This window comes from Delphinus delphis, chromosome 7 (genome assembly GCF_949987515.2).
Source record: "Delphinus delphis chromosome 7, mDelDel1.2, whole genome shotgun sequence".
NCBI lineage: Eukaryota > Metazoa > Chordata > Mammalia > Artiodactyla > Delphinidae > Delphinus > Delphinus delphis.
Genome location: NC_082689.1, coordinates 16,600,076 through 16,613,404, shown reverse-complemented (window position 1 = coordinate 16,613,404; position 13,329 = coordinate 16,600,076). Strand labels below are relative to the sequence as shown.

Genomic DNA, 13,329 nt, shown 5'->3' with positions numbered 1-13,329 from the left:
CTGTTCTGGTTATAAAGACACTCAATGTTCGTACGGCAAGATTCTGCTGTATTTGTACTTCTTGCTTTCAATGGAAAACAAAGCAAGAAGTGTCCTGATTACATACTGTAATGGCAATCCTACCCCTATTTTAAATGGGGAAAATGAGATGATGTTAGCCAGGGGGTCCCCAACCCCAGGGTCTGGTCCCCGCTACAGGTCCGCGGCCTGTTAGGAACCGGGCCACACAACAGGAGGGGAGCGGCGGGCTAGCAAGCGAAGCTTCATCTGCTGCTTCCCATCATCGCTCACATTACCTCCTGAATCATCCCTCCCCCGCAATCCCCTGTGGAAAAATTGTCTTCCACGAAACCGGTCCCTGGTGCCAAAAAAGGTTGGGGACCGCTGACGTTAGCAACAAGAACTCCCAAGCCTCCAAAAGCATCCTCCTAGAAAGTTTCCTAAAACCTTGCTCTCCTGAAGCCCTGTAGAATCGGGATCGAATTCAGTGGGTTTCAATGCAAGTAAGGGCTCCGCCAGCAACGCTTAGGATAACCTGAAACTTTCATATATATAAAAAAAAAAGTCCTTGATTATCTTGGAGAGGGGAAGGAACACTTGATTAAGCTTTCAGCTAGTTGCGTATTCAAAATCCCTGGCCTGTTTATATGTTTGCCCTGGCTTTGATAAAGGGACATGGAGGAAGCTGTGCTCTCATCCACCTTCACGCTATTATGTTCAAAATACACACTTATTATGTGTGTGCGTGTGTTTTTTAGAAAAGGGGGGGTGGGATTCAGGAGGCAGACTCACAGCTTGCAGTACCTTACCTAGACAACACCAACTCTCCAGGGAGCCACTGTGAGCTTGCCCCTTTCAGTGCTTGTTCCAATGGATGGGTCTTATCCAAGCCTGTTACACACAGCAAACTTGCTGGAGGCGGGTCCCTATTTAGCACCCGCTGCGCAGCTGAAGCTACACACTGCGGTTGTGTTTGTATGCACACACCACCGACAAAAGGTTCCCAGATAAGAAACTTGTAAATTCAGCTACCCCCCAGCTTTCATCAAAGAGGCTTTTTGACCAAACTGCCTGAGAAATTCATATACATAGATTATCCTTTAGAAGATGCCAGGCAAAAAGGAGTGGCCCACCCTTCCTCTTGTTCTTCCTCTCCCCTTCCCTTGCAAGAAGGGTGGCAAATCCCTACCATTTTTCCCATAAGCTATTTTAGATAGATTATGTTTTAGAGAGTAGCTCTGGTGCTTTGTCATAAAGCACAGGAGAGCCACAGCAGAGCTCCTCGCGGGTGGGCTGACCAATCTATCAGAACAGGGAAAGAAGGAGTTTCATGCCAGAGCTGTTTCTTCAGCTCTGGGTCTATATGGCAGCCATTCGACTGACTGTTCAGCTAGATTCCAGCGCTCTGGGGTACCAACCTTCACATGTGCGACCAAAATCATTAGCGACCTTTCCCAAGGAAAGCCACGGTATTCACGAGGCAAGTGATGTGTGGCACCATCTCTCTGTTTCTGTTACTGCAGTTTTGGGGCAACCAATGGAAACTTTTCCATTCTTCTGGCACAAGCCAAGGAGGAAAACATTTGTGTGTGTGCGTGCGCGCGTGTGTGTGCACCCGCCTGTGTGTGTCTTGGGGGTGAGAGGTAGACAGAGGGGGACGATCCATTAAAAATATATTTTTAATACTCATAGAAATAGCTACGTAAGGTATGCCTATCTTGACAGATTTTTTTTTCTTTTTATCTTGACAGATTTAAAGTGTAGAACCTAAAAGAAATCCTCACGAGTCTACCTGAAGGATACACAGAAAATGCTCTCTTGCTGTATACCAGCATGAAAACAGCACACGGACAGAGTTTCAGAGAAGGCTCTGTACAGCAGGGACAGGTGTTTTAATAGTCTCTGCAGATTTAAGATCTCTCAACGCAGGATTAGTCCTGCAGCACGGCTCTTGGTTTTCCCCGTGTTTAAAGAAAAAAAACTCTTTAAAGACATCAGTATGGGGTGAGTGAAGCTTTGATAGAAGCTTCTCTGGATCTTTTTGTTGATGTTTAGTTGCAAACTGGACCCTATAGAGTCTCTTCTGGCTCCTCTGAGGAGACAGCCGTTCATTCAGCCAGCTGGAGTGACAACGAGACAATTTAGAAGCTCATCCAGAACCTTTGCTAGCCCTGCGCTATTCATTTCTCATCTCAGTAGCGTACTTATTTTTCAGATCTCTCGATGGCTTCTCCGTAGGGTGTAAAAGTTGGCTGTGGTGTCCGAAGGAACAAGCATAACACTAAGGAATGAAAAGCAAATCAGCATTAAGACTGTCAAGCGTTTAGGGTGAATGCTGGTGAACTGATTTCCCTTCTCACAAATGAACATGTGTGTATACTTATGTAGGAGTGAAGGGAAAAGAATCAGGAAGGATAGCGCTCTCAGTTCTGGGTGTGTAAATAAAACTTTCATTTTCTTAGAGTGAAATATTCACCTCTTTAAAAATGCAACCCACTTTTTAGGTATACGCAGTAATTACCACTAGGCTCTACAGACATACTATTTGTCCGTGCTGTTCAGTCAACCTTGAAGCTGGATAATTTAGTAGGTTCTTTTGGAAGGCTTTTTATTTTTTTTCCCCACCAGGACTTGTGGCACCCACCCTGAATACAGATTCTTGGACCCTGGTGCCACGCACAAGAAGCTGTACCGTTGTCTATCTGCCGGTTTCTTTTATTCTTCATCGTGATCATAATTAGTGAGCATGCGTAATAATTATCGGGGTGGCAACAAGATTCCACAGGCATGAAATTATTTTATGTATAAAGTTAGAATCAAGAGACGGTTCTCTTTAAAAAAAAAAATTGTACTGCATATTTTTAAAATGTATATTTCCTAGGCATTACGAAATTAAACCAGGAGCCCATGGCTGGATCAGAGCTGTTAATGAGAAAACCACAGCCTGGCTTCTCTGAAGCCCACTGTGTGCTCGTTTAGGCCTATAATGACCCCGGCACAGAAAGGACTCTCCAACCAGCTTCCACCTTAGAGGTCCTAACGATTGCATACCAACCGTTGAGGATGTACAAACAACTTTTCAGCAAAATTTCTCAATGGAATTGCTTACAATTTGTTTGAAGAATTTTAAAATGTGTCTTTAGAAAGATTTCTGACTTAAAGACTTCACTAGTTTCATCATGTGTTTCTCCTTTACATTTCTTAGGAGTAAGAAAAAAAAAGCATCACTTTTTTGAGATCAAAGGCAAACGAGACATCATCTCGGTGAGGAAGCAACCTTAAAAAGCAGCACAGATGATTATTTTAAAAAATGCTGCCAGTATCTAGGAACCATACAGCAGTGCTAAGAATGCATGTTTTCAAGAGAACCGGAACACTGCCCCCTCAGAACAGTCCCTCCAGCATGTGCCACATTCTATATTTAAACCTGAGTGTTATACAGCAGAAACTAACACGTCATTGTAAAGCAATTATACTCCAATAAAGACGTTAAAAAAAAAAAAACCTGATGTCATTGGGAAAAGATCTGTGGTACAAGAAAGTCAAGGCCTGTTTGAAATCCTAATTATTTTTGTGAAATCTTGTTCATAGAGTCAAAACCTCTAGAAAGAAGCTGTCTTACTAAATACCAAAATTGTTTCCAATGTGAGATGAACCTAAATGTCAATTCATGCCATCCTGTGCCGGAGTCGTTTCTGACAAATGACACCAGCATTTCAACCTCTTCTCTTTGGTACCTTCCAACTAGAGGGGTAACAATTTGAAGTAAGATTTCCAAATACTGAGTTTAAACTTTTTTTAAGGCAATGTTAATCGGATACCTGCTAGAAGCTGGGCATGTGATTTCACATTTGATCTTCACTATAAACTTGTGAGGATTAAATAGGCTGATGCGATGTGGGTAATGGTTAAGAACATGGACCCTAAAGCCAGTTACCTCCCAGCTCAAGGACTGGCTCTGGCCCAGGGCCTGATTTTGTAAGTAACGTTTTATTGGGACACAGCCACGCCCGTTTACATATTGTCTATGCCTGCTTTTGCTTTACAGATGCAGAGTTGCCTGCTGCAGTGTCATCCTCTTTTGATTTGGTACTCCAGAGCAGGGAATGGCAAACTTTTTCTGGAGAGATCTAGATGGTGAATATGTCTGCTGTGCAGGCAACTCTGCCAAAGGAACTCACCTCTGCTGTGGTTCTGGGAAAGCAGTCTTAGGCAACACATACACACAGATAAGTGGGCCTTTGTTCCAATAAAACTTCTTTACAGACACTGACATTTGAATTTTATATAATTTCCAAATCTCACAAAATATTATTTTTTGATTATTTTCAGCCCTTTAGAAATAGAAAAAAACATTCTTAGGGGGTTTCAAAGCGGGGGATCAGGATTTGGGCTCTGGTTTGCCAACCCCTGCTCTAAAGCACTAACAGAAGCCAGATATTTGTCCCTCAAAAAATATCAACAGATAGTTCCTCGATCTGCTCCTTCCTGTTTAAGCTTATAGGAAATCCAGATCCTTCACATCTCATTTGGGTTTAGCAACCTGTTACCATTCTGCTTGTGCTTTCTGCTGGTAAATTGGATCTCAAACCACACTTGAGGTCCATCCAGCGCTGTCCCTCCCCACCAGCTATAGGCCAGAACCACTCCAGTATGACCCTTGCACTACATCACCTTTCCTATTAAGCCAACCTGGACTTCTTGCAATCTCTACTTTCTTCTTGTTTCTTTGCACTTTTAGGCACAATTACACAATAGTCCCATAAAACTAAGAGGCAGGATTTTATATATTGAAGCTAAGGAAGCTTGCACGGGCCCTTTCCAAAGCTTGATTCTTCATCTGATATGTGTACATTTGTAGATCTTTTCCTGAAATCACACAAAAATTGTCTAAGCTTCAGACTCCACCGAACCTGCCCCATTCTACCATGCCTGGAGCGCACTGCTTAACACAATTGCTCTAAGATGTTTCCCTTTCTTCCAACACCTTCTTGAAGCTGTCCTCTTACCATCTAGAAGACAAGTAGCAATTATACCCAGTGGGGATGAGAATTCCCACCGTTCCCCATTATCCCACTCAAATAACATAATATGTCTAATTAAAAGACAGCCAAGAAAGAAAGAATGAGAGAATGGGAACTTACCAGTTGAGTAATAAAAGACAGAATGCCTCTTGTACTTAGTTATTTTCTTTTCTCTTCTCATTATTTTGGTTTTATTAACTTTATCACTACTTGACAAAGAACATTCACTGACTGTTTTTACTGTAAATAAATGTGTTAATCAACAGACGGGTATTGAATATCTGTGCTGTGCAGTGGCATTACAATGAGGTTCCTGCCACTTTATCGTCAATGTGGTATTTTCTTGCAGTTTTCTTTCCTTTTCTTTTTTTCTTGCAGTTTTCTTAATGGTCCATCCTAGGGAACAAGGCCAGTCTGACAAGCAGCACCAATTCATCTGATGACAAAGCAACTAGGATTCTTCACAAGAGGCCCCAGAGGGCCTTTTATAACTGTCTATCCTCTGAGAATAGTGCTGTGAGCCCTGTGTTCCCAGCATGGAGCGATGGACCCAAACAAAGACAGGTTGGGGGACGGAACTCTGAGAAGGTGGGCGTTGCTATGAAGTCATAAAATCTGGTTTTCCAGCATAGCACTAGAGCAGAGTTTCTCCATCTTGGCACTATGGACTTTTCAGACCAGATACTTTGTCGTGGGGCCGTCCTGTGCGTTCTACAATGTTTAGCAGCATCCCTAGACTTGACCCAGTAGATGCAATAGCACTCCCCATCCTCCTAATTTTGACAACCAAAAAATGTCACCCAGCGTGGCCTAATGTTTGGGGAGGGGTGTGGAACACCTAGCCTAGAAGAACAGCTTGAAAGGATGGAGCAGAGGCAGGATTCAGATGCATTCTGGTAATTCTGCTGAAGCATTTTTGGAAGGTTTTCCCACTCTCGGAATTGCCTTAAGAGCCAGTTTCTGAACAACATATGGAAATGAAACCCTCCTTCAAGCCCATACTTCATTGCTCATGGGTGTATTCCTGGAATCACAGAATTTTAAAATTGGAAAAGATCTTAGAGATTAGCTAGGTTCAAATAATTATGTAACCCACTGAATATCTGAACTTGTCCATACCCAGCGTGTTAAAGATGTTTTGTCACTAGGACATGACATCCGTGCTAAAGAGAGATGATCAGACGTATTTTTCATTGTAAAGCTTCTAGAACAGCATCATATGCAAAGTAAAAGTCAAAATGTTATAGTTGTCCTGGGTGCACCTTGGTGTAAGTAGAGAATATCAGCCATAGGGGTTCATCACGATTTAAAACAAACAAAAGAACCTAGAGTTCGGTCCGGCCCCAGAGCTGGGAGACAGGTGTTGGGGGAGGTTTAGGGGGTGCAGAGTGAAAACTGGTTCGGTGATATTAAGGTCTACTGCCGGCTGCCATCACAGCATTTTTAGCAAAAAGTCACAGTTTTGTTGCTTGGTCAGGAAAACGTTGTTTCATTTATACAGCATTTCTCTCTCCTAGACACACATCCTGCATTCATTTCCTTGAGATGGTCCACTTAAGTAAAAGTAAACTGAAGGAAAGTCATCTAGAAAACAAATCACCCAGCGGTCTGCTTATTCATTTTTCATAAGCATCAAAACCATCTCTTCCTGAACAAAAGACGGAACAAACACCATCTCTTCCAAAACAAAAGATGGAAGATGGAGGAAGGAGAAAGAGTTTTCAAGGGATTCTCATTTTGTTCCGTTTGGACTGCAATGGAGGAAAGTAAGTGTAGGGAGAACATCCATTTTCCTTGTCCGATGTTTTCCTCTGGGGCTACTTCTGCTGAAGCCTCCCCATCCTTGCCTTCTCCTCGCCTCTACTTCATGCTCTTGGCCTGGGGTGCGGGTGGAGGCTTAGGAAGAGGATCTGGGAGAAGTCGTAGACATTCGGGTGACCTGAGCAGAGCAGGCTCTGTCCTGGGAAGGAGCCTGCAGTCAGCCAGCTGGGTTACACTGTCCCTGGGTGACACTGGGGCCGTGTCACCATATCCAGCCCTTTTGGCTGTAGATACAAAGCTCACATCCTTTCATCAGCTGTTCGGCAATAAAGCTGGCACTCTGAGTTAGCTTTGTCTTGTCTTCTGTGTCAGTTGGGTTTGAACTCAGGAGGGGAGGAAAAGGGTGTTATTAGCTCCTTAAGACACCAACTGTAAGATTGGGGTTAGAATGGTTTAAATAACCACGTGAGAACACTGGCCCATTCACACCACATCCCACAACTGCATGATCAAAGCCCAGTTAGACCCCCATCTCCAGGCTCAGATACTCAGAGTCTGGCCTCACAAATGGGGAGATGCCAAGCTGACTACAGGAATGCTATTAAGTATCTGATACTTTTAAAAGAAAGCAACTTTCTCCTTTCGGGGGCAGGATTCTCCCCAAGTTCAAGTGCTGGCTCTGATACGAGCTTAGGTGAGTTTCACCTTCACGGTGCTGTTCAGCTGTGACGGTCTCAGAGGTGGTGATGATAAAACCAGGAATTCTAGGTTTTGTGTTTGTTTTTAAATATGTTACCACCGGTGAGAGAAAGGACCCTGTGAAAACAGAGCAAAAATGCAGAGCCATGAAACTTGGTGGCCTCCAGGTGCTTAAAGCTAACATTCATTTATTCTATGTATTCCTTATAGAGTGAGACATCATTGCCTCTAGAGGTCCCTAAGGAATTTAATTTAATGAAATGATCAGAACAACAGCAATTAGAATATAATTGTGTGTACGTAAATATGTATAGGGGAACTTTGATAGAGTTTATGGTTGCTACATTCATCCAGAATTTTGGCCTACATTGTTAATCTGCACTACTATGAAGAAAAGGTTTGTTAGTCAAAGATAAACCATCCCGATGATTTTGAATTAGTGAACTCCAAATCGCTGTGGGATAATGAGACGGCACTGTGCACACACACGACTCTCTGCTAAGCAGGGGCCTTCTGGCTGGCCACATAGGAGGTCTCCTTATTGAAAGATTTATTTTTAATTTTGAACAGCTTCCCAGCATTACCCTTTACGAAAATTAAAATAAGGAGCTGGAATTTTGTCCTATTCAGCAAACCTCCTGGCAGGACTGCTCGCCGTGTCAGAGAAAACCTCATTGTGTCAGAGGAATTCCCTGTCCACCATTTCTCTAGATCTAGAACAATTACACCTACTTTTTAAATAAAACTTTGACTTTGTTTCCTTCCCAGGCATAATGTTTTTGCACATTTTCTTCTTCTGGAGGATTTCTGGCCTGTCTTCCTTGTGTTCTTTGTGCCTTCTGGCTTGGTAGGGGTTGACATAGTCCCTTGGGGCTTAAATCTTTAAATATACAGAGTCAGAGAAGTCTCCCCACAAAATCTGTGGGAGCCAAGCCTGTCCTCAGCACATCTCCCAGAGGCTACCCTCTGCCAAAGAGAATGACTTCACCTTGTACAGCTGAGGCTTCAAAGGTCCATTCCTAGTTTTAATTCCATTAAGAACACAAAGTAGTGATGTACTGGAGGATAGCCGGAAGAATACAGGGGAGCTGAACATAAGAATATTGATTGAATCATAAACCAGATTCTCTAGGGGTGCAAAGACCACTCTGCACCTTCTTGGCTCCCTGTAACTCAGAGACACTCAACATCCTAGGTTTCCCAGGACCTATGTGCAGTATTTCCTGCCTTCTTCCCAAAGACAACTAATAAAAAGCTGGCATTCACAGAGTCCTTGTGATGCTATCAAAACCTCCTAAATTGGGCTTCCCTGGTGGCGCAGTGATTAGGAATCTGCCTGCCAATACAGGGGACACAGGTTCGAGCCCTGGTCCGGGAAGATCCCACATGCCGCGGAGCAACTGAGCCCGTGCGCCACAACTACTGAGCCTGCGCTCTACAGCCATGAGCCACAACTGCTGAGCCCGTGTGCCACAACTACTGAAGCCCGTGCGCCTAGAGCCCGTGCTCCACAACAAGGGAAGCAACCGCAGTGAGAAGCCCACGCGCAGCAACGAAGACCCAAAGCAGCCAAAAATAGATTAATTAATTAATTAAATAAATTGATTAAAAAAATAATTTAAAAAAACCCCCAAAACCTCCTAAATCATACTAGCCTTTGTAGAGAAATAAAAGCGATGACCACAACAGTGTTCACATCCTAGAAGTGCAGAAATAAAAGGCAAAAACATAACAAGAGGATCTGTTCACACCACATATTTTTGAAGACTGGTCACATCTGTGTGACTTAAACTACCTTCTGGGAAGATCTGTCAGTCTAGCACCAATGCAAAATCTTCCCTCAGTCTTAACTTTTTATTTATTCTAGAGAGTTCAGGGAAAAGTGGAAAAAGAATGACTTTGGATTGGGATACTGGAATACTTCTCACTATGGAGTCAATCAGTACAGACATATTTTACTTAACTATTGAGTGCACTTACTGAAACTCTCATCTAAGGGAGCAGTGCACTAAGAGGCGATAGGACTGTTGGCAATTTATGATCCTTTTCTGATGAAGTGGATTGTTCTTAAGAGCTTCACAAAAGGATAAACCACAGTCCTTTTTTCCTCCTCCCCTTTAAATCCCCAGAAATAAATAACACGGAGGTGGCAATGTGAAACATGTGGTAGAAATCCAGAATGGAAAATTATCATGAGAAAGTGTGGAAACTTCTTTGGGGGAAGAATGGGAGTAAGTGGGTCAGGAGCAGAGCCTAGAAATCTAGATTCTAATTCACACTTTGGAATACCTGATATTCAAGATTGGATAACAGTTCTGCAATTACCGCAGCAGAAACTCTCCATGAACAGAAAATGCTTTCCAGTCATCTGAATTAGAAGAGGAAAGTGATGCAGGAAACAAGGCAAATTAACTCTCCTCCTCCACCTGTCAAGTGTGAATTTAACTATGAAAGTGGCTACAAAAGTAGTATGTGTTTGAAGGAACATTTTGTCAACCACACAGAGCAAGCTACCCATTAAACCATTCATCATTCACAGGCTCACCACCTGGTGATTCCAATAAAGACCCGTGTCAGTTATTCTTTAATTTTTAAAATAAAAAAACAAGATCAAAGCTACATCCACTAATGCTGTTGTTGGAAAATACAGCAAATGCCAATATAGCACTCTGTGTTGGTAAAAATCAACTTTATATTCCTAAATAATATGTAAATGTGCTGATATCTGACCATGACCTTGTGATTAAAATGGCCAAGACGCATCCCTTACAAGAGAAGTCTAGCATGGAATGACCCAACCCAATGTCATCTGTTTTCAACCAGACACTGTCTTAACCTTCATTTAATCTCCACCACCTAGTACAATGCATGTTACACAGTTGGTATCCAAAAAAATATATGCTGAATGAATAAACATCCTTCTAAGTATCTTTTGTATTACACTGCAGCTCACAGGTTTATGATTAGATTCCTGTAGTTCTTCTTCAACTGGAGAACTTTAGCATCCTTCATGGATATCAACACAAGCTCTTTCTCCATAAATGTTTAGATAGACGGTAAAGTGGAGCCAATCCCTACCTGCTTGGTTGGTGGTCACAGTGACGGACACAGATTGGTCTGGGCTAGGGTTATACTTGGATACGCCATTCACTGCCCAGATTTCAAACGTGTAGTTGGTATGAGCCAGGAGGTCAGTGATGGAGACCTTGGTGGACTTCAGTCCGTTCTGCTGCGGGGTGTAGTGGACCCCACTTCCGCAGGGCCGGCACTTGCTGGAGTCACCTGGTCCACATTTCTTGCACACGACGTTGTAGGAAATATCCTGGCGGCCACCCGTGTTCTGAGGACTGCTCCATTCCAAGTTCACTGAAGTCTCGTTGACATTTGAAATCAAGTTTAGAGGAGCAGATGGTGGACCTGGAAAAAGAAAGAAACAAAACAAAACATACTATCACATCAAGAACTGAAACTAGCCTCTGGAATCTCTTGGAGCTTATATTCTTCTCTGCAGCTACAAGAAGCAAGACGGTCCTGTTTGGCAAAGAAAGCCAAAAGCAAATCGAGCCAGCAAAAATCTTTTAAAAGAGCAACGTGATAGGGAATTCCCTGGTGGTCCAGTGTTTAGGAGTCCATGCTTCCCCTGCAGCGGACACATGTTTGGTCCCTGGTCGGGGAATTAAGATCCCACAAGCCGTGCAGCCAAAAAAATTAAAAAAAAAAAAAGAGCAATATGATTGAAGGCTGTATGTGTGAGTGTCATTCTCCTTCCTGAACAAACAAATGTAGCATTGACTGCCACTGTGAGACTTGAAACAGCTCTACATCAAATGGGCTCCAAGCCTGACTTTCCATCTGAAGTGGCCAGGCTTTTTTTCTCATAACTTATCTAGTCTTAATCTAATCATCTGAAAGATGGGTATACGAATGTGTTTCTAATTCCCAGGGCTGTTGTGGGACTCTGGTAAATTAATAGTTATATACCACTCCTGAAGATAAATGATGATTCCTAAGTACAGTGCGTCACCAATATGGAATAAAAATAACTGCACTGTATAGATGTGCCTCTTCAGTGTGACATGGCAGTTGAAAGTTAAGCTGTTTATGGTTAATTAAGTAGGAACTGGTTTAACCTGGTTGCAGAGATGTCGAAGGTACAGTTGTTGAGAAATCTCAACTCCAGGGCAGGGATTGTGCAAAGACTCCTAAGACCCCATGTCCTGTCCTTCAACCGACCAGGGCTGCACCAGGCTCTTCTTATGATACACATTTCCACTGACATCAAAGGTTTCCAAAATATGTCTGATGGCAGTGGCTGTTTTGAAACAGAACTGATTGCAAACAACATAAATGGTTGGTTTAAAAATAGTAACAATAAATAAGACCACAGACTCACGATGAACCATCTCGATTCTTGCCGTAGATTAGTCTCTATGCCAAGATGTTGTGACACAAACTGTCTTCAGGGAGAAGAATCAGGGTGAAACAGAAAAGGGGGAATTTTCCTAGTCTGAGCTGATTCCAAAGGTCTAAAAGATACCTGCTGCACTCTAGGAAAAAGTATTGACTCACTGCAACAGTTGGAAGGTTCTCTCTTTTCTTTCCTCTTTCCCAATTTGGTGTTCCAAGAAAAGAGCCAAAGCAAGTTTCAGTGACAATCTGAGGCTTCTTCCTTATTGTTTCTATTCTACTTCTAATATATTTGTAATGACTGCTTTCAGGGAAATGTGTCCATGTTCCCCAGAAAAAGGAGGTTAACCAGAAGCCCGCATGAGGTCAGGAGAAGCTTTACCTAGTCAACCATAACGGAATATACTGTTCCAGACTAGCCATCGCCAGAGAATTGGAAGAGGTAACTTTTACGAATAAGGAGTCATGTTCAGTATTTATTACTTAGTTCACAGTGATGAATGGCTAAAGGATTTTGGTAATAATATTGAATAAGGGTAATTCACTCTCCTTTTCTCTTTATACAACTTAATTGAAGCCTTTATTTATTTATTTATTTTTGCGGTACGCAGGCCTCTCACTGTTGTGCCCTCTCCCACGACAGCGATGTGGCCTCTCCCGGAGCACAGGCTCCGGACGTGCAGGCTCCGGGGTCATGGCTCACGGGCCCAGCCGCTCCGCGGCATCTGGGATCTTCCTGGACCGGGGCACGAACCCATGTCCCCTGCATCGGCAGGTGGACTCTCAACCACTGCGCCACCAGGGAAGCCCGAAGCCTCTATTTTAACAAGGTAAGCAGGACCTCCCAATCTCCCTGGGAGACTAATTACCGACAACCTCTCTCTCTTAATGTTAAGACCTGGTCCCCATCCTGAGAACCTTAAAGGAAAGACAGTGCTGTAAAATTTGTGTTAAAGGTAAGATTGCCCCCACAGAGGTCCTCAGAAAGGAAGCACAAATTTCCTTCTTGTTTAGATTCCAAATTTATATCTATGGTCCTTAGTAGAGTAATGGAAAACAACAGGATTAAGTAAATGTTTTTTTGAATAAATGATTAGAGCTATTTGAAATCACAGACTCCTAGAGCCAGATAAGATGTTAAAGATCATTTGGCTAAATAGCCTTATTTTATAGATGAGGAAATTGAGAGCCAGAAAGCAGAGTTGACAATACTGAAAGTTCACGCAACCTAATTAGTGACAGAGTCCAACTAAAATCCCAAAGTACTAACTCCCACACTCTGGGGTTATTTCCACATTAAGGGTAAAATAACAACAAAATCAGTAGCTTCAGCCAAAGTTTGAGAGGTAAAGATAGGAAAAGGGAAGGTGTATCTTCAATCCTGTTCAAATTCTGTACGTGTTTCTTTCCATCATAGTGACATTGATTGCTAGTCTGT

General features: G+C 42.8%; 1 protein-coding gene across 1 annotated transcript in view; it reads right to left on the bottom strand.

Annotated features, from left to right (window-relative positions):
• EPHA4 (EPH receptor A4) overlaps positions 1–13,329 on the bottom strand; it is a 143,432-nt gene that overhangs the window by 52,429 nt on the left and 77,674 nt on the right. Inside the window, exon 5 of the mRNA XM_060016042.1 lies at positions 10,563–10,901. Within this exon, the coding sequence (XP_059872025.1) occupies positions 10,563–10,901 (339 nt within the window). The remainder of the gene's footprint in view (positions 1–10,562; positions 10,902–13,329) is intronic.